The sequence below is a fragment of the Symphalangus syndactylus genome, chromosome 9, assembly GCF_028878055.3.
Source record: "Symphalangus syndactylus isolate Jambi chromosome 9, NHGRI_mSymSyn1-v2.1_pri, whole genome shotgun sequence".
In the NCBI taxonomy this organism is placed as follows: Eukaryota; Metazoa; Chordata; class Mammalia; order Primates; family Hylobatidae; genus Symphalangus; species Symphalangus syndactylus.
The window spans coordinates 91,567,273-91,590,144 of NC_072431.2; the positions used below are offsets into that span (position 1 = coordinate 91,567,273).

The 22,872-nt window shown below is 40.0% G+C and overlaps 1 protein-coding gene across 4 annotated transcripts in view; it reads left to right on the forward strand.

The window, feature by feature from the left end:
- The window catches only part of VPS41 (VPS41 subunit of HOPS complex), a 213,798-nt gene that overhangs the window by 1,248 nt on the left and 189,678 nt on the right, over positions 1–22,872 (forward strand). Inside the window, exon 2 of one of the 4 annotated variants that reach the window (XM_055293371.2) lies at positions 17,999–18,360. The exons of 1 other annotated variant lie outside the window; for it this stretch is intronic. In XM_055293371.2, the coding sequence (XP_055149346.1) occupies positions 18,355–18,360 (6 nt within the window). In that variant the 5' untranslated portion in view covers positions 17,999–18,354. Of the gene's footprint in view, positions 1–17,998; positions 18,361–19,421; positions 19,494–22,872 lie in introns of those variants that run through there. 2 more of the 4 variants (XM_055293370.2, XM_063609641.1) reach the window with 2 other exon arrangements.

The following is a 22,872-nucleotide window of genomic DNA, read 5'->3' on the forward strand; positions in this document are numbered from 1 at the left end:
TCAAAGGCCTCACACTGTACTTCAGGGGGCTTTTGTGCATCCTGGTGGGTGCTGTCTACCCAGGGTTAGAGGAGATACTGGGACACCAGACACTCAGCAAGTGATGTGCTAGCTGCCGTTGCAAGAAAATTCTTACTGAGCCTCAATGCAAAAACAATTAACAAAATTCCTCAGCACAGGGGATGCATGGTCCTGACCTGAATGGAGCCAGGAAGTCCCTAGGCATTAGCGTTGGACTCTGTTCATGGGACCAGGAGCTGGAGCAGAACGGGAAAGCTTTGCCTCTGGGTTCTCCCAGCTTTCTCCCACTTCATGTTCCCTCCATTCTTCATACTCCTCAACCTAGGGATTCCTTTCTGGTCTTAGAGTTACAAAGATTTCTATTCATCAAATCTCTTTCATGTTCTCCTGACGCCTGCACAATTGAAAATGAAAATACAAGACTTTGCATTTCTGCCGTATCATTCCTTTTCTGAGGAAATGAGTAAAGAATGCCAAGCTGACAACACGGGAGAAGACAAAGGGTAAAAGAACTGGTGCAGGATGAGGGAAGAACATATAAATTAATACTTACATTTTTAAAAATATACTATCCTGTTATATAAGTCACTAAACAGCCCATCTACTCAGGGATGATAGAAGAGAGACAGAAGATAGCCTTTATTAATATTTTCAATATGGACACAGGTATGTGGTCTTCTCACTTACATCACAAGTATCAAGCCCTCTGTGTCCGTCTCTGTTACCATATTATCAGGACTCTTACACTTGGCAAGTGAGAAAACTGAAATTAGTCAGATGTGGTGGTGCATGCCTGTAATCCCAGCTACTCCGGAGGCTGAGGCAGGAGAATCACTTGAACCTGGGAGGTGGAGGTTGCAGTGAGCCGAGATCGAGCCATTGTACTCTAGCCTGGGCCACAGAGCAAGACATTGTCAAAAAAACAAAACAAAACAAAAAACAAGGAAAGAAAAAAGAAAAGAAAAGAAAATTAGATCGTCTCATGTACCTGGTAAATACAAGATGAATTTAGAATTCTTCACAGTTTGATCTGGTTGCTCAAGCATTTATTCCAGGGCTCTCTCTCTCCCTTGCCAGTCGTCAGCAGAACAATCCCTATTGGCTTCATTATTCAGTCAGGCTTTCCCCACACAAACAAGATGAAGGTGGCGGCAAACAGCGCAGACTCGCATTCTTTCAGGTTGGTGAGCCCAGAAGAAAGAGGTTCTCTTCCATGCTCATTTCAGCAAAGAAGTTTTGATCAGCACACCTTGAGTTAAAAGTCCTTACCTAGGGCCGGGCGCGGTGGCTCGAGCACTTTGGGAGGCTGAGGTGGGTGAATCATGAGGTCAGGAGTTCGAGACCAGCCTGACCAACATGGTGAAACCCTGTCTCTAGTAAAAATACAAAAATTAGCTGGGCCTGGTGGCACGCACCTGTAATCCCAGCTACTCATGAGGCTGAGGCAGGAGAATCGCTTGAACCCGGGAGGCAGAGGTTGCAGTGAGCTGAAATCACACCATTGCACTCCAGCCTGGGTGACAGAGTGAGAATCCGTCTCAAAAAAAAAAAAAAAAAAAAAAAAAAGGCCTTAGAAGAATTACTGTGTCCAAAGGAAATGTATTATAATTGGTTCAACTTGCTCACATGCTCACCTTGAAGGTAGGAAGTCCTGGTGATTGAGCCCAACCAGCAACACCTAGAAATTAAAGATTACAACGTCATGAAAATTTTCCAGAAAGTAAAAAACTAATTACTCCACTCTACTTCACTTGCCTTATTTTTGTATTTAAAAAAAAAAAAACCATGATCCAGTACTTTTCAAATTGCAGATTGTTCCCCAATTGCAGATTATGAAATCAACTTAATGAGTAGTGACTAGAATATTGTAGGGTAGTACAGAATAGAATAGAATAAAAAAAATTAGCAATGTCAGTTTGCATCACTTATACTAAAGGTAAGTATTATTTCATGGATATTTTGTTTCAATTATGTCTCTGTGTGTGTGTGTGTGTGTGTATACTCTTTCAATATACATATCAATATCTAGGTTATGATATAGAGCAAATTTCTTACTGTGGGGTGCAGTAAGTAAAAATAAAACAAACAAAAAAAACCTTTCGGATACACTGAGATGATCTACCTATCAGTAAGACTTTCAAGTACTCTTAATTCTTTGGAGGATAAAATTAATTCTACTTAGCACTTGGAGTGATTAACCTCTTCTGTTAAGAATCCAAATTTGCTCTGCATATTTAATGATTTTTTGCCAATTTGTTTTGTAAAGAGTTTGGCCGTGAAAACAATAAAACAGAAAGTCCTAGGGACCTAACAATAAGTGCCTATAGTTTGAATGTTCTGAGATTGGCACTGTAAATTCAGAAAATAGAACCTCAAAGGCAGTACATATAAGTGGTTGTAGAACAAGTTAAGTAGCATACTCTGTCAAATGACTATAAGAATCTGAGCAGAGTGGTGCCTGCCTATAGTCACAGCTCCTAAGGAGGCTGATGCTGGAGGATGGCTTGAGCCCAGGAGTTCAAGGCTACAGTGAGCTATGATCACACCACTAGACTCCAGCCTGGACAACATAGTGAGACCCCGTCTCTAAAAACAACAACAACAACAACAACAAAACACTTTAAAATAACTGTAGGGAAAGCAGCATCAGAATTGAATGTCTTTCACAAAGCAAGTCAACAATTTGCAAAGATTCAAGAAAACTAGTTCCAAGAGTCAGAATTGTTTTGTATTTTTTTAAGTTATCTTACAACTTACTTATGGAAGATATATAGTAAAATATTAAGTTGTTTTCATTGTCAAATGATAGCCTGGAAGCAGGAAAAGTTGTTATAGGCAATATTAGTCACGGAAAGAAACTGGCTTAACTCAGAGTTAAATCATCACGTCTGTGGAATAATACCCCAGTGGCTTAAAAGAGCTCTAGCTTCTCAGGGTCCTGATTCCTTTCCAAAGATAGAAGGACCATCCTATGTTTGCAAAAAAAAAGGTTATAGTCTCACTGTCACCAGATATAGATACACTGGCAGCTTGAACCGCCTAAAATCTTAGGGAATTTACTACAAATACAAACCAAAAATGAAAAGTTCCTTTAGAAGAGATTCATGGGCAATTCGTTACTGATACATAATAATTGTACATGTTCATAAGGTACAAGTGATATTTTGATACATGCATACAATGTGTAATGTTCAAATCAGGATATTTAGGATATCCATCACCTCAAATATTTATCATTTCTTTGTGCTGGGAACATTTCAACTCTTCTAGCTCTTTCGAAAAATACAATAAATCATTGTTAACTAGTCATCTACTATGGTGTTGAACACTGAAACTTACTCCTTCTATATAACTGTATGTTTGTCTCCATTAAGCAAACTCTTTTCATCCCCACCATACACTCATCCCAGACTCTGAGAACCATCATTTCTACTCTCTACCTTCATCAGATCAACTTTTTTAATGCCCACACATGAGTAAGAACATGTGACATTTACCTTTCTGTGCCTGGCTTATTTCACTTAACATAATGTCCTCCAGTTCCATCCATGTTGCTGCAAATGACAGAATTTCATTTTTTATGACTGAATGGTATTTCATCGAGTATATCTATCACATTTTGTTTCCCATTCATCCATTAATGGACACTTAGATACACAAACTATGAATGATTCCCTATCTTGGCAATTATGAATAGTTTTGCATGGGAGTGCAGGTATCCCTTTGATATACTGATTTTCTTTCCTTTGGATAAATATCCAGTAGTGGAGTTGCTGAATTGTATGGTAGTTCTAGTTTCAGCTTTTTGAAAAACTTCCATTCTGTTTTCCATAATGGCTATACTAATTTACATTCCCACCAACAATGTATGTGTTCCATTTTCTCCGCATTCTTGCCAGCATTTACTTTTTGTCTTTTTGATAATAGTATTTGTAACTGGGGTGAGATAATACTGCATTGTAGTTTTGATTTGCATTTTCCTGATGATTAGTAATATTGAGCATTTTTTCATATACCTGTTGCCCACTTATATGTCTTCTTTAGAGAAGTATCTATTCATGTCCTTAGCCCACTTTTTAGTGGGATTATTTATTTTACTGTTGAGTGGTTTTAGTTCCTTGTATATTCTGGATATTAATCCCTTATCAGATGAATAGTTTGCAAATATTTTCTCCCATTCTGCAGGTTATATCTTCAAGCTGTTGACTGTTTCCTTTGTCATGCAGGAAATTTTTAGTTTGATGTAGTTTCATTTGTCTATTTTTGTTTTGGTTTAATAGGTAATTTTTATTGCCATTGTTAAGGCAATAATGGATGACAGTTCTGAAGCCTGAGGCTTTATCAATCAAGTATGGAGTGGGATGGCAGAGAGGGGAGAGTGAGATTCTTTTAGATAAAGCAAACCCTCAGAAATTAGAGATAGTGGGACCCTTAGGGCATGCCAAGTGATTCTGCGTGGCTGGAGAAGACAGTGGCAGAAAGTGTGGTGGCATATGAGGCTGGAGAGGTAGTGAATATAAATCAATTGTATTTTAACCTAAGAGCAATGAAGAATCAATGAAAGATTGCAGGCAGAGAAGTTTACAATCAAATATCTTTTCTAAAATATCATTCTAGATGCAGCATGCATAAACAAGGGAGAGGCATGGGGATGGAGAGACCAGTTAAGAGGTTGTTATAATAGTCTAGATTAGGGTTGATAGTGCCTTGAACTAGGAAAGATGTGAGAATGCAGGGAAGGGTACAGAGTGAGAAGTTAACAGGTGAAATTAACAGAACTTGGGGACGTGTTGGGATTTGGGAGTATATATGAAGGAGATGCATCTGAGAAGACTCCCAGCTTTCTGACTTGGGCATGTAGGTGCTGCCAATCATGAAGAAAAGAAACTCAAGAGAAGATTTTAAAGAACAGATAATGAATTCAGTTTGGGATCTATCCTCAAAAAGGAGAGAATAAAAGAGAAAAATATACAGTAATCAATGGCAGCAATCAATTTGAGTCCCTGTGAATTTAGTGAATATTCTTACACTGTATGTTTAGTTGAACTGTCTCTCAATCTTTGCATTCATGTGTTTACTCTTAGTAGATGCTAATTGTTAAATAAATGAATACCATCTGTGTAAATGAGGAGAAAGCATGCCTTTTGAGAAATCTTCGAAATAAGTTACACAGTAATAATGTATTATTAGTATTTATGAAAGGTAAATGAGGATGCTGGACACATTTCATAAATGAAAGAATCCAGTAAAGGGCCCAAAAATTAAATCATGGAACCTCCAGGAAAAACAGCTGCCCCATATAATCTTTTGCATAGGCCAAATAAGTCTTCCTAGAAGCCTTCCTGCTATAACCAGTGAGAAAAAACATTTAAACAGACTTTACAATGGCAATATTAACTACATGCCACCAGCTTTAGTGCACACGAATGCTCAAAGTAAAGGATAGCTTCCTGACACCTAAGTGGGGGCGATGTCAAGCAAGGAGCCAAAGATTCTTTGCAAAGCAAAGAATCCTTATCCTATTTAAAGTTGAGAGAAGACTTTCTGGTTGAAATATGTGATATTCATAAGATAGCACAGATCTTGACAGTGGGATTAGGAGTCACTCTGACATAATTTTTTTTTTTTTTTGACTCGCTCTATCGCCAGGCTGGAGTGCAGAGGCGTGATCTCTGCTCACTGCAACCTCCGCCTCCCAGGTTCAAGCAATTCTCCTGCCTCAGCCTCGCGAGTAGCTGGGACTACAGGCGTGCATCACCACACCCAGCTAATTTTTGTATTTTTATTAGAGACAGGGTTTCACCGTGTTGGCCAGGCTGGTCTTGATCTCTTGACCTTGTGATCCACCCGCCTTGACCTCACAAAGTTCTGGGATTACAGGCGTAAGCCACCATGCTCAGCCTCTGACATGATTTCTAAGAGGTTCGATAAGGCTAGCTTAATTCATAGAATTTAGTGTGTGCAACACAGAAAAGAGCCATTATTGTAGGATGAAAAGACTTTTTGGGTTTGTAGATGCTCTAAAGGCATTGATCCTCCAGCCACTTCCAGCAATGTGGCATTTGGAGCACAGCTTGTAACTTGTTACCAATAAATCCTTTCCCAGATATAAAATTACACTGAAATTACACCAAATCTGCAAAGAGTATCACTATTAAAGTCTGAGTATTTTCTTCAATCCTGCAGTTTAGCATAAGAGACTTAGATAGTATTTGTAAATTGTGGACCACAGTGCAAACTTAGCAACATTTTAGATCACTAGAAAGAGAAAAATCTGTAATGTATTTGTTCATTAGTAGAAAAGGACCGACCATTATAAAATGGGAACTCAAAGGAAGAAGAAATTTAATGCTCTGAGAATAGACTGTGCCTTATTTCGGAAAGGTTGTATTGCAAAAAGTCATCTTCAAGTCTTGGTTTTTGAGGGTTTTATTCCTTTCTATTAAAAATCAAGATCCTTATCTTCTAACCACATGCCACTTAAACATGAGGAGATGCATTACTTTTAACTCAAATAATACTTATTATATTAGGAATACTCTCAGGGTATTGCAGGTAGGGTTTTTGTTGGCTGGCTGGTTGGCCTCAGGGTTTTTCTCAACACTCTCCGCTTCATAGTGATCCCACCTCCAACAAGGAGTGGGAACCCAAGGCCAGTCCGCTACTGACCTACTCTTTAAATTGGATACTTGGGCCAATATCTTTGAGAGGTTCAGTATTACAGTTTTTCCTAACTTGAAACTGAATTTCAAAATGGCTCCTGACCCTGAATCTGGCTGATCTGTGATTGCCCATCCAAATCTTGCAAAGAAGGCATTGTAAAATCAGTTGCTGGCTGGAATTCAGCTAGCATTGGAAGAATGACAAAGTCCTAGCCTTTTTCAGTGCCACATGCAACTGAAGAAATGTGGCAAGGGAAGACGGGAGTGGGAATTCTACGCATCATCCAATGAGCAAGGAATTCAGCCCTGCTTCTGTCTGTTCTTTTGTTTTTTTTTTTTTTTTTGAGACACGGTCTCACTTTGTCACCCAGGTTGGAGGGCAATGGCACGCTCTCAACTCACTGCAGCCTCGACCTCCTGGATGCAAGAAATTGATCCTCCTGCCTCAGCTTCCCCCAACAAGTAGCTGGGACTACAGGCATGCACCACTACACCCAGCTAATTTTGTTTTTTATTTTTTGTAGAGATGGGGTTTCACCATGATGCCCAGGCTAGTCTCAAACTCCTGAGTGCAAGTGATCTGCCTGTCTGTCTCCCAAGGTGCTAGGATTACAGTCATGAGCCACCGCACCCAGCCTGTTTCTGTCTTTTCTAAGATACCTTTCCTTAATCTCTTAGGGCTGGAAACCAAGACTGTTTCCCTGGTTACCAAAGCCCACTTAACTAAAGCAAAGGGCAGGGGAAGAGACGATATAAAAATTGCTTGGAGAAGAAAGCCAACTTGTATGTGTGTGCATGTGTATGTGTGTGTGAACACGTCAGTTAAGGCTCTGACAGTTAGCATCAGAAAACGAATTTGAACTTGTTTGAACAAAAGGGTTCCTGGGATAGCTTATAGAGTCCAAGCATCAGGAAACAGTTTGATCTTTTTCAGTCTTAATTCCAAGAATCTCAGAGAAGGGATGAAGATCAACAAACTATATCTAGGAAGTGGAAAGACTTTGCAGGTACCTTGTGGGTGGGGGGCTGGGGGCATAGGGTGGTAGGGAGAAAGTCCTAAAAAATGGGTGCTGTGCAGACAATCCAATAGATGGTCATTACAATGTATCATAAATGATTAGAACAGGTCTTCTGCACTAGTAGGCCTTCTCAGCTGCAATAAACAGACCCAGGATGGAGAAAAACAGGAGAAAAGAGAGGTCCATCATCTATATCAGCTGATGAAAGCCCATGGTTTTTTTTACTCCACACCCAATCTTATCAAAAAGGCCTTTCCCCATCCTTCTTTTCACTTATCTGCACCAATGACAGGCACTGAAGCACAATGAAAAGATGGGAGGGTGTCTTTAGAGCAGGGTAATGGAGAAGAAGTAGGAAGGAGCTTGTGAGAACAGCAAGAGTGGAACACAGGATCTACAGGAATCAATGTGAGAGAAAGAAATCAAAGGAAGAGCATTTCCGATGGGCTTGGGAGGGAGTGGGCATTGGGGTAAAGGTGGGGGGAGTTTCTCCAGTAATTTCCAGTTATTCATGTGTCAGAGAAGAAGTTCATGATACATCAGCTGGAGATGTTAGGCCTTGAGTTCTGGTACTGCCACGTAAATATTTTTCTCCAGCAGTTGTCAAACCAGTTAGAAATATTACTCAGGAGTCTAACAATGATGCTTTTCTTTCTTGGGTTCTTCTGGGTATGCTCCCTTCTTGGGGGGGGACAAGTCTTCCCTATTAATGATTAAAGCCATTTTCTCCTTAAGGCAACAATCGAAAGGCCATAACCTTGGCATTGAATGCAGTTCTAGGCAAAAAAAGAAAAAAAAAGAAAAAGCCAAAACCTAATTTCTGGGTCAGGGGCTTGTAACTAAGGTTGTTTTTCTATGATAATAATGCCATCAATGGTGGATAAGCCCCCAGGTTGTCACATTCCAACCTAGCTTATATAAATGAATGGAGTACAGCAGAAACACAATAAAATATAAAACATAAAACTCTATGGTGATTAAGTTTGGTTTCCTTTGTAAACTAATGTTCAGGTAGGGACAAAACTACGAAATAGTCATTGTAGGTTATATATTTTATTACTGGTACTGCAGTGGCAATAGTTTGTACTATTTTTCATACCATGTATAGATTCAACTGTATTATGGATTTAAAGGCTTTCTGGCTCAGAAATAAGGTGCAATTACTGTTTCTGTAAAAAAGTAAGTCTTAAGATTTAATCAATTAACATACTGGTTGTGTTAAATTTTGGAACATAATTGGTGACTGCCATTGCTTTCACTGTGCAGCAAACCTTTCCTCTTCTTCCTCTTTTCTTCTGCTCCTCTTCTTTTTCAATTTTTTCATGTCTTTATGTTAGAAGAAGGCTCTTATGCCACAAACGTACTTTGAAATTGGAGTCTTGCTGAAAAATGGACCTTGTTTCACAAATGATATTTGGATCCAATGGCAGGATGTGTTTAAGTATTTTGTTTCAAAATTTTGATTGAAAATGAAAGATTTTCTATGAAATAATACATTTTTCTGGCACAGCTAAACATCTGGATTCTGAGTAGATTGAATTCATGCTTTAAGTTAAAAATTAGTTTTGTGCTTTTCTGTCAAAAATATGAAAGAAGTTGAGTAAGTGGATTGCACATAAGCATTCTATGTCTGGGGAAAACTCAAACAGATGGTCTTTGAACTATTCTTTTAGTAAACATATAATAGGAATCCAAAGGATGAACAAAATATTTCCCACATTATTCAAAATCACCACATTAGAGTATTGAAGAGGTTTTTTGTTTTGTCTTTGTTTTTGTTTTTGAGATAGGGTTTCACTCTGTCACCTAGGCTGGAGTGCAGTGGTGTGATCTCAGCTTACCGCAACCTCTACCTCCCGGGTTCAAGCAATTCTCCTGCCTCAGCCTCCCAAGTAGCTGGGATTACAGGTGTGCACCACCATGCCTGGCTAATTTTTTGTATTTTAGTAGAGATGGGGTTTCATCATGTTGCCTTGGTGTTGAACTCCTGAGCTCAGGTGATCCACCCACTTCTGCCTTCCCAAGTGCTGGGATTATAGGCGTGAGCCACCGCACCCAGCCCTGAAGGGTTTCTTTTAAAGGTATTTCCTGATATTTTTAAAGAACTTTTAAGAGAACTTCAAATGTTTCAGTGACCAAGCTATTCCATTTCTACACATTTTCCCAAGAAAATATTTATAATTTGGAGATATGCACAAGATGCAGTGTTCATCACAGTATAATTTATAATAGTGAAAACTTGAAAGCAACCTAAATATTGAAAAGTAGAGGAGGATTGGTTGGTTATATAAATCACGGAAATCAACTCCATGGAAGACTATGTAAACATAAGTAATTATGTAGCTCTATATTATGTGAAATTACATTGTTGATGTATTAATAAGTTTTTTTTGTTTGGTTGGTTGTTTTTTTTTTGAGACAGAGTCTTGCTCTGTCGCCCAGGCTGGAGTGCAGTGGCGCGATCTCGGCTCACTGCAAGCCTTGTCTCCCAGGTTCATGCCATTCTCCTGCCTCAGCCTCCCAAGTAGCTAGGACTACAGGTGCCCACCACCATGCCCTGCTAATTTTTTGTATTTTTAGTAGAGATGGGGTTTCACTGTGCTAGCCAAGGTGGTCTCAATCTCCTGATCTTGTGATCCGCCCACTTCGGCCTTCCAAAGTGCTGGGATTACAGGTGTGAGCCACTGCGCCCGGGCAATAAATTTTTTTAAAACGCCACAGAACTCTAGAGTGTGATTCAAATTATGTTTAAAACACGTAAAGGTAGCCCTTGTATATACATCTGTGGGAAAAAAAATCTGGAAAAATATCCCTCAAACTGCAATGAATATAAAGACAAAATTCCTCCTAGGGTCTCTTCTCACTCTCGTTCATTACTGAGTAATATCGGACAGACCATTTATATATTGCCTTTTTCTATTTAAAAAGACATTAAACTTCTCCATTAATTTCTAATACTTCCCATCTAGACATCCATAAACGTGAAGTATTAACATACTCTGGAGTGTTTTCCAATACCTACAATCAACTCTCCGACTCACTGGACACCAGTTGGGTGTTCAGCAACTTAACTCAATTTTGATACTAACCACCCAGGATTAGCACAGACCCTATAGCTTAAGAGCTAAGTCCCACAAAACTGCCCCCCACTTCAAATGTCAGTTGCAAGTCCTGGGCCTCCTGTGCTTCTGGCCCACCAGATATAAATGGGAGCTTCCTATGAACCCCTCCTAAGGTACCATAGCTTGTTAGAATGACTCACAGAACTCAGGAAGACACTTTATTTACATTTACCAGTTTATTATAAAGGATACAAATGAACAGCCAGATGAAGAGGTGCACAGGGCAAGGTCTGGAAGGGTACGGAGCACAGCAGCTTCCGTCCCCATGAGGTACTCCTTGCTCCCACTGCGTGGACGTGTTCATCAAATTGGAAACTCATCAAATCTCATTTCAAGAGTTTTTATAGAACCTAATCTCCAGTCTTCCCCATCCCCTCCCTGGGGGGCTGAAATTTCCACCCCTATAATCAATTGGTCTTTCTGGTGACCAGTCCCATCTTGCTGCTATATAGGAGCCCCACCCTAAGTCACCTCATTAGTATAAACTCAAGTGTAATAAAAAGGGATTCAATAACAAAATATACTCCTATCACTCGGGAAATTCTAAAGGTTTTAAGTGCTCTGTGCCAGGAACCAGAGATAAAGACCAAATATATTGCTTATGATAGCACACTTACCTAGAAGGACAATCACTTATGGGAAATTACATAGAAAAGGGTAACTGGTAGCATCTTCTAACCTCAATATGAGTAAGATACAGCTCCATGTTCTCTGTAATTGTACAGAAACTAACATTTTTGGGCCATACTCTTTCATTATCTATAAGAGATCTCTGATGATCACTGCACAGTCTCCTTTGAGAGACTGAGTAAAGAGCGACTCTGCACATTCCCCAAAATTTCTTTTCTTCTTTTTATGAAAACAAGTAAGTCTTGAGAGTGGTCCTGTGCCTCTAAATGAGGATCACAAAAAATGGAACCTGAAGAGGAGACTGCAGTGTTCGTTATGTGTATACTGAAGTGCAGGAAACAAAATAGCAGTACAGCAGTGATAAATACAACTAGGCCCCAGCCTTTGGCAAGGACTTTGACCTACATTTTCTCATTTGTTTTTCACAACAACCCTGATTGGAAGGTACTTTTAGCGTGAAGTATTAACATACTGTGGAGTATGTTAATAAACAGCTAAGAATACTGGACTTTGGAAAAGTTAACTTGTCCTAGATTTATTATAAATGGCACACACAAAATTTGAATCCTGATCTGATTCTCAAGCTCTTAAATATCACAATGAACTAGAAAAAAACAAATGCAAATTGGTACCCTGGCAGTACTGTTCTTGTCCTATGTCCCAAGATTCCAAAACTTTTATATTCTGAAAGTTTGTTCTTCTCACACACATGAGCGTGTGATCGCTCCCTTTCTCCTGTGTCAGGTGGGCAAGTAGAAGAATAATAATTTCCTCAGGTGCAGTAGGTGATGTCTTTTGGCTGAGTCATTTCTATTCTCAAAACTCCTCAATGGCTCCCCACCACTGTATCAGTTAGGACTAAGTCTGTCTGCTTGTGATGGGCAAGCTACAATAACACAAGGGATTATTATTTTATTCAAAATAAGTTTGGAGGCTGGGCTTAGTGGCTCACGCCTGTAATCCCAGCACTCTGGGAGGCCGAGGTGGGTGGATCACCTGAGCTCAGGAGTTCGAGATCAGCCTGAGCAACATGGTGAAACCCCGTCTCTACGACAAATACAAAAATTAGCCAGGTGCAGTGGCATGCCCCTGTAATCCCAGCTACTCAGGAGGCTAAGGCAGGAGAATCACCTGAGCGGGTAGGCGGAGGGTGCAGTGAGCCAAGATCCTGCCACTGGACTCCAGCCCTGGTGACAGGAGTAAAACCCTGTTTGAAAAAAAAAACAAAACATTAGTTTGGAGGCAGGCAGTTTAGAGGAGCATGTTGGCTTCAGTCATCAGGGACCTAGGCTTCTCCTATCTTTCTGCTTCATCCTTAGAATTTGGTTTTCATCCTCAAGGTCACCTGTGGGACCTGTGTGGTTACTGGAGAATCTAATGGCAGAAATGGTGAAAGGGGTATCCCCAGATGTCTGTTCCCCTTTCACAGACTTCCCTGAAAGGCACACGCAACATTTCCACTTGTATGTCATTGACCAGAACTTAATCACATAGCCACACATAACCGTGATGGAGACCAGGAGATGTCTTTTATTTAAACATATTGCTGCCCCTAATATTTTAGGAGTTCTTTTACTAATAAAGTAGAAGTGAATGGATATTAGGAAGGCATTTAGCAGTCTCTGCTACAACTGCTTGTGGAATTATACACAAATTTATATGGACAGACTCTAGCACCATCCTACCTAATTGGTCTTGTATCTGACTCTTTGGATGCTATTCCACATCTTTGTGTCTCTTCTTTTTTTTTTTTTTTTTTTTCGAGACGGAGTCTTGCTCTGTCGCCCAGGCTGGAGTGCAGTGGTGCCATCTTGGCTCACTGCAAGCTCTGCCTCCCAGGCTCACACCATTCTCCTGCCTCAGCCTCCCAAGTAGCTGGGGCTACAGGCATCCGCCACCATGCCCAGCTAATTTTTTGTATTTTTGTAGTACAGATGGGGTTTCACCGTGTTAGCCACGATGGTCTTGATCTCCTGACCTCGTGATCTGCCTGCCTCGGCCTCCCAAAATGTTGGGATTACAGGTGTGAGCCACCGCGCCCAGCCTGTCTTTATGTCTCTTCTTATACTGTTCCCTTTACATGGAATATTTTCCCTTTCCTCTTACCATCAGCCTCTTACCTGTCCTTTAAGGAACACTTGATGTGCTGCTTGAAATCATCCCTGATCTTCCCAGCTGATTTGATCACTCCCATCTTCAAACTCTCACACAATGGCTGACTTAAACTTCCCAGATACCACTTTCTTTGTGTCATTTCACTGCTCTAAATCTTCAATATCTTTTTATTTTCTCATAGAACAAGTCTGAAATGTACTCAGGTGGCAGGGCACAGAATAGTCTAGTTTGAGAAAGCACCATGAATGGAAAGATGTTCAATTAATTAATTGATTCAGTCAACAAATATTTATAGTGACCCTATTATGCACACACACTGTGCTAGGTTCTTGGTACATGTTTAAAAGTAAGAAGTTGTCAAAGCAAGCCTTATAGTTTCTTTCTGATTTTTTTGTTGGGATTTATTTACTATTTTTATGTATTTTTATGTCTCAGTGCTTGTTTATAGCTAAGCAATAGCAAAAATCAAAGATTTCAAGAAAGCATATGTGAAAACCCTAAATAAAATATTTTACCCACTGATCTATTGATTTCTTTCTGTGAATTGGGAAAATGGATATTAGGAAGGCATTTAGCAGTCTCTGCTACAACTGCCTGTGGAATTATACACAAATTTATATGGACAGACTCTAGCACCATCCTACCTAATTGGTCTTGTATCTGACTCTTTGGATGCTATTCCACATCTTTGTGTCTCTTCTTTTTTTTTTTTCTGAGACGGAGTCTTGACTATTTGATTTTACCAATAAAACCCCTTGGTGCAAATCAAGGCACACTAATTTCACAAGAATCTAGCAAGAGAACAACCACAGTGAGTCTAAACTTTACCCCTTCAATGTTCCCTCAAATCTATATATTTCCAAAGATTCTCTCTTAGGTTGTAATACTACACAATACTATACCTCAAATATCAATTAAAAGTAATGGCAAAAACTGCAATTAGTTTTGCACCAACCTAATATATGTTGAAGACCTCAGATTATTTACATCCAGCACCAGACTCCTCTTAGCTTCAAAATCAAATAACCAAATATCTACTGAACATTTCTTTTATAAGCCAAATAGGGAAAAGATCAACTTTCCCCCAAAAGATGGGTAAAGAGCAAGAGTAGAAAGGACAGAACAAAGTTGAAAATGGCCAGTAAATTTACGAAAAACATCCCCTCATCAGAAATCAAAGAAATACAAGTTAAAACAAAAATTAAAATATTAATACTATTTTCCCCAAGCTAAATTGACAAAATGTGTAAAAAGTGATAATATCTAATGTTTGATGGTAGGAGGGTTTAGAGCTCTCATATATAGCCCATGGTAGAATAAATTGTGAGAGATTGAATATATAAAGGGGCAATGGCCAGACCAGATATTAAAATAGAACTCTGACCCACAGTCTGAAGCAAACTGCAGCAATTGCCCAGGAAACCAAGCTATTGTCCACAATAGAAAACCCAGGAATCTAGCCTGACAGTCAAAACTGCCATCTCTAGTAACAATCCAGGAACCTTAAATATAACCTCTGAAACAACCAGCCTAAAATGACCAGGACTTTATTGGTAGTTCCTTAATTGTTACTCCCACTTCCAACTAAGACCAACCAGAGAAAACCAAATATCCACCCCTAACCAATCGCATAGGTTGCCCCGCTTCTGGTTAGCCCACCTACAGCTTTCTCATGCCAATAGCCTCCAACCAGGGCCTACCTGAAGCCTTTCCTTTTTCCAGCTTCCCACTCTTCTGCCTGTTTTTGAGTCTCTGCCACAGCACAAGTGCTGGTGGCTGACTCCCTTTCTAGAACAAGCTCTGAATAACTCCTCAATGGCATTTCTTATTTGGATGATCTTTATTTCTACAGTTGATACCACCTTGCATTACAGCATTTTCCAAAATTATGCACAGGGATGTTAATTAGATGTACTTAAAGTATACAACAAAATAGAATGATTATATACATTACTTTTCATGGGATGGAATTATAATGTGAAATCATGTTTTATTAAAATCATGTTTCAGAAGAATATTTTACAATGCTATTGGGAAACAATCTTGAAATACGACTAAGTAAAAAAAAATGACAAAAGTTGGTAATATGATCTTTGTTGGACAAGTTTTTGAATAAATACAGAGAGACAAAGACAGAGAGGAAAGGAGGAAGAGAGAGAGGAAAAGGAGAAAAAAAAGAAAGGCATATATCCAACAATCATAATCTAAGTGGAGAAATCATGAGTGGTTTTAGAATTTTATTTTATAATTTATTGTATTTTTCTAGTTATCTATTATGAACACATGGTACTTTTGTAATTAGAAAAATGTTATTAAAAAAATCTAATGTGGTTGCTCAGGGAAATTTTCAATAAGCTGTATCTTAAAATGACATTTAGAATATTAGAAGGTAACAGGTTTCAGTGAGTACAGTTTTGGAAAAACTAAACTGCAAAATAAGCTGAGGCTGGTCAGATTTGCTAAAGATAACATCAATATTCTTTTAGCTATTTGGTACAGTTAATTAAATAAAGGCTAAGGTTGTAGCTTGGAGTTAGTAGTGTAATGTGGTGTAAATTTGCTTGTCATTAGCTGTCACACCTGTAGATTGAGAAAGGCAGCAATCTAAGAAGGAATGGAAGCTGAAGATTGGGAAAAGAATCTACAACACATCCCCTAATTAGCAAGGGCATAAGAGTGAATTATTTTAACTTTGTCTTTCCACTTTGCTGATTTTTCAAGTTTCCTGAATTTATAAATGCTATTTAATAACGGAAAATATTGAAGGGATTCAGATTGTTTAAGCAATGAAATAATGCTATTGTCATGAATAAAATGGCTATAATTTGAGTTAGTAAACTGTTTCAGACCTACGAAACAAACGTTATGAGACAGATCCTTGAAACCAGTGAGCCACTCTGCAAATATAAGGTCTTAGGTCTGTTTTCTGAAGTCTATTAACAATTTTAGGTCCTATAGACTGCGAATGAGAAGTTGAATCTTACCTTTACCTCCATATGCATTTTTTTGTTTTTGTTTTTGTTTTTGTTTTCTGAGACAGAGTCTTGCTCTGTCGCCAGGCTGGAGTGTAGTGGTGTGATCTTGGCTCACTGCAACCTCCGCCTCCCAGGTTCAAGCGATTCTCCTGCCTCAGCCTCCTGAGTAGCTGGGACTACAGGCGCACACCACCACGCTCGGCTAATTTTTGTATTTTTAGTAGAGATGGGGTTTCACTATGTTGACCAGGATGGTCTCGATCTCTTGATCTCAGGGGATCCGCCCGCCTTGGCCTCCCAAAGTGCTGGGATTACAGGCATGAGTCACTGCGCCCAGCCCTTTACCTCCGTATCTTGAAGTTGGGAGAGGGTGGACTGATTATGTGCAAGAAAAAAAGCAGATGATTTGACACAGAATCAGTGACTGTTATGCTGACTTCTCCTCAAACTTTAAAGTGTATGCATATAACTGAGGGATATTATTAAAATCCAGATTGTGGTTAAATACGTCTCTCAAAGGGCCCCAAATTCTTCATTTTTAACAAGCTCCCAGGTAGTCTTTGGACTACACTTAGAGTAGTTGGAGAATACAAGACTACCTAGATAAGAGAGCCTCAGACTCTCACTTCACGTGAGAAAATGGGATTTGGAGGTCACATGTGAATTTCATCCTGTCCACTGGCCCAGCACAAACCTGCTAGTTCATAGTAGGTTTCTTCCTCTAATTCACCTTTCCATACCTGTGTCTCTTCACTTTTCTAGTCTCCAAAAGGAAAGAGGCTCATAATATTTTATTGTAATCAAGAGGGTATATTGAATGCGGAACAAACTTGAGGAATTGAGAGTTTCTACGGTTAAATGAGCAGAGGAAAATCTGTAAAGTTTGGCTATATCTTTAATAAGACCCATAACACCCTTCTTGAGAAAGAGAAAGAGAATAAACATTCTCATTCCAGAAAAGTAGAAAGGCCAGGAAGGCCCAGAGTGGATGGCCTTCAGCTTTGCTTGCTTGGGCTGCTTGACTTCTCATCGAAATAAAATGGAACCATAAAACAAAAATGACCTTGTGGTTAAGACAGTGGTAATAATTCTTTATTTTCCTTCTTCATCCCAATCTCATCCGTTCACCATAGAAGAAGAGATTGCCAAGTTGGAAAGGCTGTAGTCCTAGAGGTTTATGGGTGGCTGTCACTCACAATGGGAAAGAGAAAATTAGAGTTTGTGAGGAAAGTCAGAAAAGTAGAAGAGCTCATTTTCTCTTTCCCGTGGATACTGGACTGAGGGCTTCCACAGTCTCTTTGGTCTGTATTAAAGTTTTTCTGGGATCTGGAGTTCATCATGAGCAATGTTTGGCCCTGGGCTGCTTTGCAAGAGATTTTAGAAACTCTTGGGTTAGATTTATACTTGCGCTAGGTTTATACTTGCTTATGGATTTCTTTTTTCTTTTTTTGCAGATAGGGTCTCATTCAGTTGTCCAGGCTGGTGTGCAGTGGCACCATCAATGCTCACTGCAGCCTCAACCCCCACCTCAGCCTCCTGAGTACCTGGAACTACAGGCGCACACCATTATGCCCGGCTAATTTTTGGTATTTTTTGTAGAGACAGGGTTTTGCCATGTTGTCCAGGATGGTCTCAAACTCTTGAACTCATGAAATCTGACTGCCTTGGCCTCCCAAAGTGCTGGGATTACAGGTGAAAGCCACTGCACCTGGCTGCTTATAGACATTTAAATACCTCAGCGTGGTCTATCCTGTCGGCTGAGTGATTAGCCCACTGGAAGAGGAACCCCAGCAAGGCTTGGAGGAAGAAGATGGAGGTAAGGCTGTTTAGGCCTTGGGGAGAAGACAGGTGTCTCAGAGATGATGTCACCTTGGCTTCTGGGCCATTGAGGAATCATGGGTTGAGCAAGCTACAGACAGAGTACTGAGTCCATGACTTCCTACTGGGTCAGAGTCAATGAGGCACAGGGAGTCAAAAAAGGTACTGAGGCAACCACCACATGCTGCCATTTGCAATGCCCTCTGCTGGTCACCAGCTACTCTAGTGAATGGAAATTTTAATATGTCTGTCTTTGGACAAGATGCTGCAGATTCCTGAGGATTAGGAAACAGAATTCATAATGTTCAGAAACATAGAGAGGGGATCAGTCATTCTGAATGCTGGAAGTAATATAGTGATTGTGCAGATTTTGACCAAGGACAACTTCATATTGTGTCTTCACTTGAACATTTAGCTATTGAATATCCTCAACAAAGGTTTAACAATTAATTTATTAAGCAACAGAGATTTTTTTTTTAAATCAATGTTCATATGACAGGAGAAGACAACTTAAAGTAGCAAGCAAAAATAATGATATTATTTGTTGGCATATAAATTTTGTCTGACTCTCCACTGCAAAGATTCCTTTATATTCACTGAATATACTTAAAAAAGAGAGAGAAAAAAGGACAAGAACACTTTTAGAGTAAGCAGCATTTGGCAATCACAGAGACTTTGGCATCAGAAAAGGCTGAATTCTGTTACCAGTTCTGCCTCTTACTAGCTGCATGACCTCTGAGCTACGGTATTCTCCCCTATAAATGGGGATGATAGTAGGAATTGCTGTGAGGATTAAATGAGATAATTTATGCAAAGCTATAAACCCAGGGCGTGACATAGTAAGTGCTTAATAAACACTAGAATAACTACAGAAATAAGAACAACAATAAAATAAGCTATAGTATTAGCAATGGTTATGTTCACATCCTTCAAAGCAGAATTCCACTGAGTTTGGAGTATTGGCAGCAGAAATGAACCCTAACAGGTCCGTCCCCTAGAAGAGATTTCCAGGCTCAGATGAAGCTAAAACTACATTTCCCAGAAGGCCCTGGGCCCAGTGTCTGGTTTCCTCTCATTTCCGGGCCTGTCAGGTGACTCTCCGGTCGCGCCATGGCGGAAGCAGAGGAGCAGGTAAAGGGTGCAGTTGGTAGTTGAGGGCACAGGGATATGGAGGCTAGGGTGAGCTGTTTGGGGAGGGTGGAGTGGAGTGGGTGGAGGTGCGGAGCTGCTGGAAGAGCGTAAGGCAGGTCCACGGCAGGGCGGGGTGGGACGGCGAAAGTTGGTTTCGGAGAGCAGAGAGGATGCCAGCCATGGGAGGGCACCTAGGGAAAGCGCACTGACACACCCCCGCGTTTGGGAGGCTGCCTTTCCTCGGGCCCCATCCCTGTGGCCTTTGCCCAGGGAAATTTTGGCATGAAGGCAGGCCAGGCTACCCCAGGGATTGACTGCCTGTGGGAGGAGGAAGAGAGGCCGGGTGACTGAAATTTAAGTTGCTTTCCACTTGAAGTAGGACAGTAAGAACTAGGAGAGAGTAGACGATGAGTTTTGTTTTGTATCTGCTGGATTTAGGCACAGAACTGGAGCACTGTTGCGGTGCAGCAGGGATTAAATGCATCAGTTCTGGAGCAAAAATGCCTGGGGTCCAAGTGCTGGTTCCTTTTCTTACTCAATGTGTTACTTTGAGCTACTTATTTAACTTTCCAGTGTAAGATGGGGATAATAATAGGGCCGTCCTCAGAGGGTGGTTTAAGATGGAGAGAGGAGTTTATACACAAAGTTAGAGTGCTTAAAACTGTTGGGCTCAGTAAAAATTAAATGGGATTATTTGTTACTGGCAGTATCCAGTCAACAACTGGCAACGTGGCACTGAAGTTTAGGGCAGAAATTAGTAATGGGAATATGAATTATTTTCATATAGCAGTAGTGGTAATCACACATTTTATGAAATGACGAAGTAAAATAAAAAAGACAAAAAAGAGAAGCAGACCGAAAAAGAGGCTAGAACTTGGGGGAGATAACTTAAGTTTCCATTTCCAGTGTTATTTCAGTTGGATACTGTTTTTCCTCACAAGTTGACAGGGCTGCCAGTTGCAGTCAATGTCTCTAAACAGTGACTTCATGATGGGCTGTTTAGTATCATAAGAGACTTTTACCTAGTTCAATAATTTTTACTATTTTCAACATACTTCATTTGTTTTTACTTCATAGTGAAAATTTGTTCAGTATATATTTTATATATGCCAATAATTGAGACGTTCGACTAGGTAGAAATTTGGTTTGGCTGGTCCTTGTGATAACAAGATAACAAAATCTCTTATCTAACACTAGAGCCTCCCATTTCCATTCTAGCAGTTCAAAGGAAAACACTCATTAAGAACATATCATTTCATGACTGTCATTGCTCGTTTGAATAAGGGTGAGATTGTTTTTCACATTGTGCATCTTTATTTCATGTTGAAATATTTGTTTTATGGTTTGATTTGAAAGCAAAAAACTGAGTTTCATATGTTCTTAGATATAGTGTAATAGAAATGGAGAGAGTTGCTCCTAGAAAAACCATTGTTTTTTCTTCCCTTAAAAAAACCTATGAAATATTTACCACTGTTTAGTGCAGGAGAATTTGACAAAGTTGTCTGTTGTAAAAAAGTTAGGGATATAATAATGTTTCACATTTGTACATTATTTTCTAGTTTTAAAAACCCTTCCATATTGCATTTGGTCTTCCCAAAAGAATTCTATGAGGTAAATGTTTACTCTCATACATGGGTGAAACACCTCTGATGTTCTAGACTTTCCAGTGGCTTCTAATCTTATTCAGAGGAAAAGCCACAGCCATTACAGTAGCCTGGTTGCCCCACAGGACCTTGACCCAGCTGCCCTTAGCCACCTTTTCTTGACCTCGTTTTTCCAACTACTCTCCTCCCCTTCTGTGACTCTGCATCAGCTGTACTGGCTTTCTTAGTCTTCAAAAAGCCAGGCAGGTTCCTATCTCGGCCTTTGCTCGTTCTGTTCCTTTTTGAGGAACCCTGATATTTACAGGCTCCCTCATTTCCTTCATGTCTTTGTCCAAGTGTTCCTTTTCATTGCGACCTTCCCTGACCATGCTTTGAAACCTTCCTGCATTATTTTTCTCTATAATGTGCATCAGCGTTTGACATACTGTATTACAAAATTTGTTTTTTTTTTTTCCCTATATATTTCTGTGTACCTCTCACCACAGAGCTTGGAACATCATGACAAGGATTTGTTCACTGCTGTATGTCCAATACCTAGAATATTGCTTGATACTTAATAAATTTGTGCTAAATGATTGACTTTTACTGATAAACAAATTGAAATCAGGCAACTTGAGTAACGTGCTCAGGCTTATATCTATAATACAATAAATCTCCAGTCTTCTGTCTCCATAGCTCATGACTTTTCACTAGAATACCCTACCTTTTTAAAATATATGTAAGAACCTAAATCTGAATAGTTTTTTTACTTTATGAAGTAGAATTAGCCCTTTTCATTTTAATGATTTTCCCTCAAGCCACCATTCCACTTTGATGCTTTAACAGCCAATATGTAGTTGGAGTAGGCATTCTCCTCTCCAATGGTGTCAGTATCTTAAAAAGATTAGTCATGGGCCAGGCGCAATGGCTCATGCCTGTAATCCCAGCACTTTGGGAGGCCGAGGTGGGGCAATTGTTTGAGCCCAGGAGCTCGAGATGAGCCTGGGCAACGTAGCAAAACCCTATCTCTACAAAAATTACAAAAATTAGCCAGGCATGGTGCTGTGTGCCTATAGCCCCAGCTACTCGGGAGGCTGAGGTGGGAGGATCGCTTGAGTCGAGGGGGTTAAGGCAGCAGTGAGCCATGATCGTGCCACTGCACTCCAGTCTGGGCAACAGAGCAAGACCCTGTTTAAAAAAAAAAAAAAAAAAAAAAAAACCCCAGCAGTCTGTTGTAAATGGCTGAAAGAAACAAACATTCACAAATTGTTCAGTTCTTTTTTTTTTTAAAGAAAGTAATTGTACCTAATCTTATCCTTTATAGATTAAAAATGGTTAGGCTTTTCTCTGGTTTGTTTTTGCATTTCACAGTAGGAAGCCATTGAAACTGATGATGGTAGTAGGGCTTTATTATACCATTTTTTAAAAGCGAAAAGTGTATAAAAATGGAGAAAGTAGGGCTGCGTGCGATGGCTCATGCCTGTAATCCCAGCACTTCGGGAGGCTGAGGCGGGTGGATCACCTGAGGTCAGGAGTTCGAGACCAGACTGGCCAACATGGTGAAACCCCGTCGCTACTAAAAATACAAAAAAATTAGTCAGGCATGGTGATGGGTGCCTGTAATCCCAGCTAGTCGGGAGGCTGAGGCAGGAGAATCACCTGAACCCAGGAGGCAGAGGTTGCAGTGAGCCGAGATTGTGCCATTGCACTCCAGCCTGGGTGACAAGAGGGAGACTCCATCTCAAAAACAAACAACAACAACAACAACAAAAAACCCAAAAAATGGAGAAAATAAA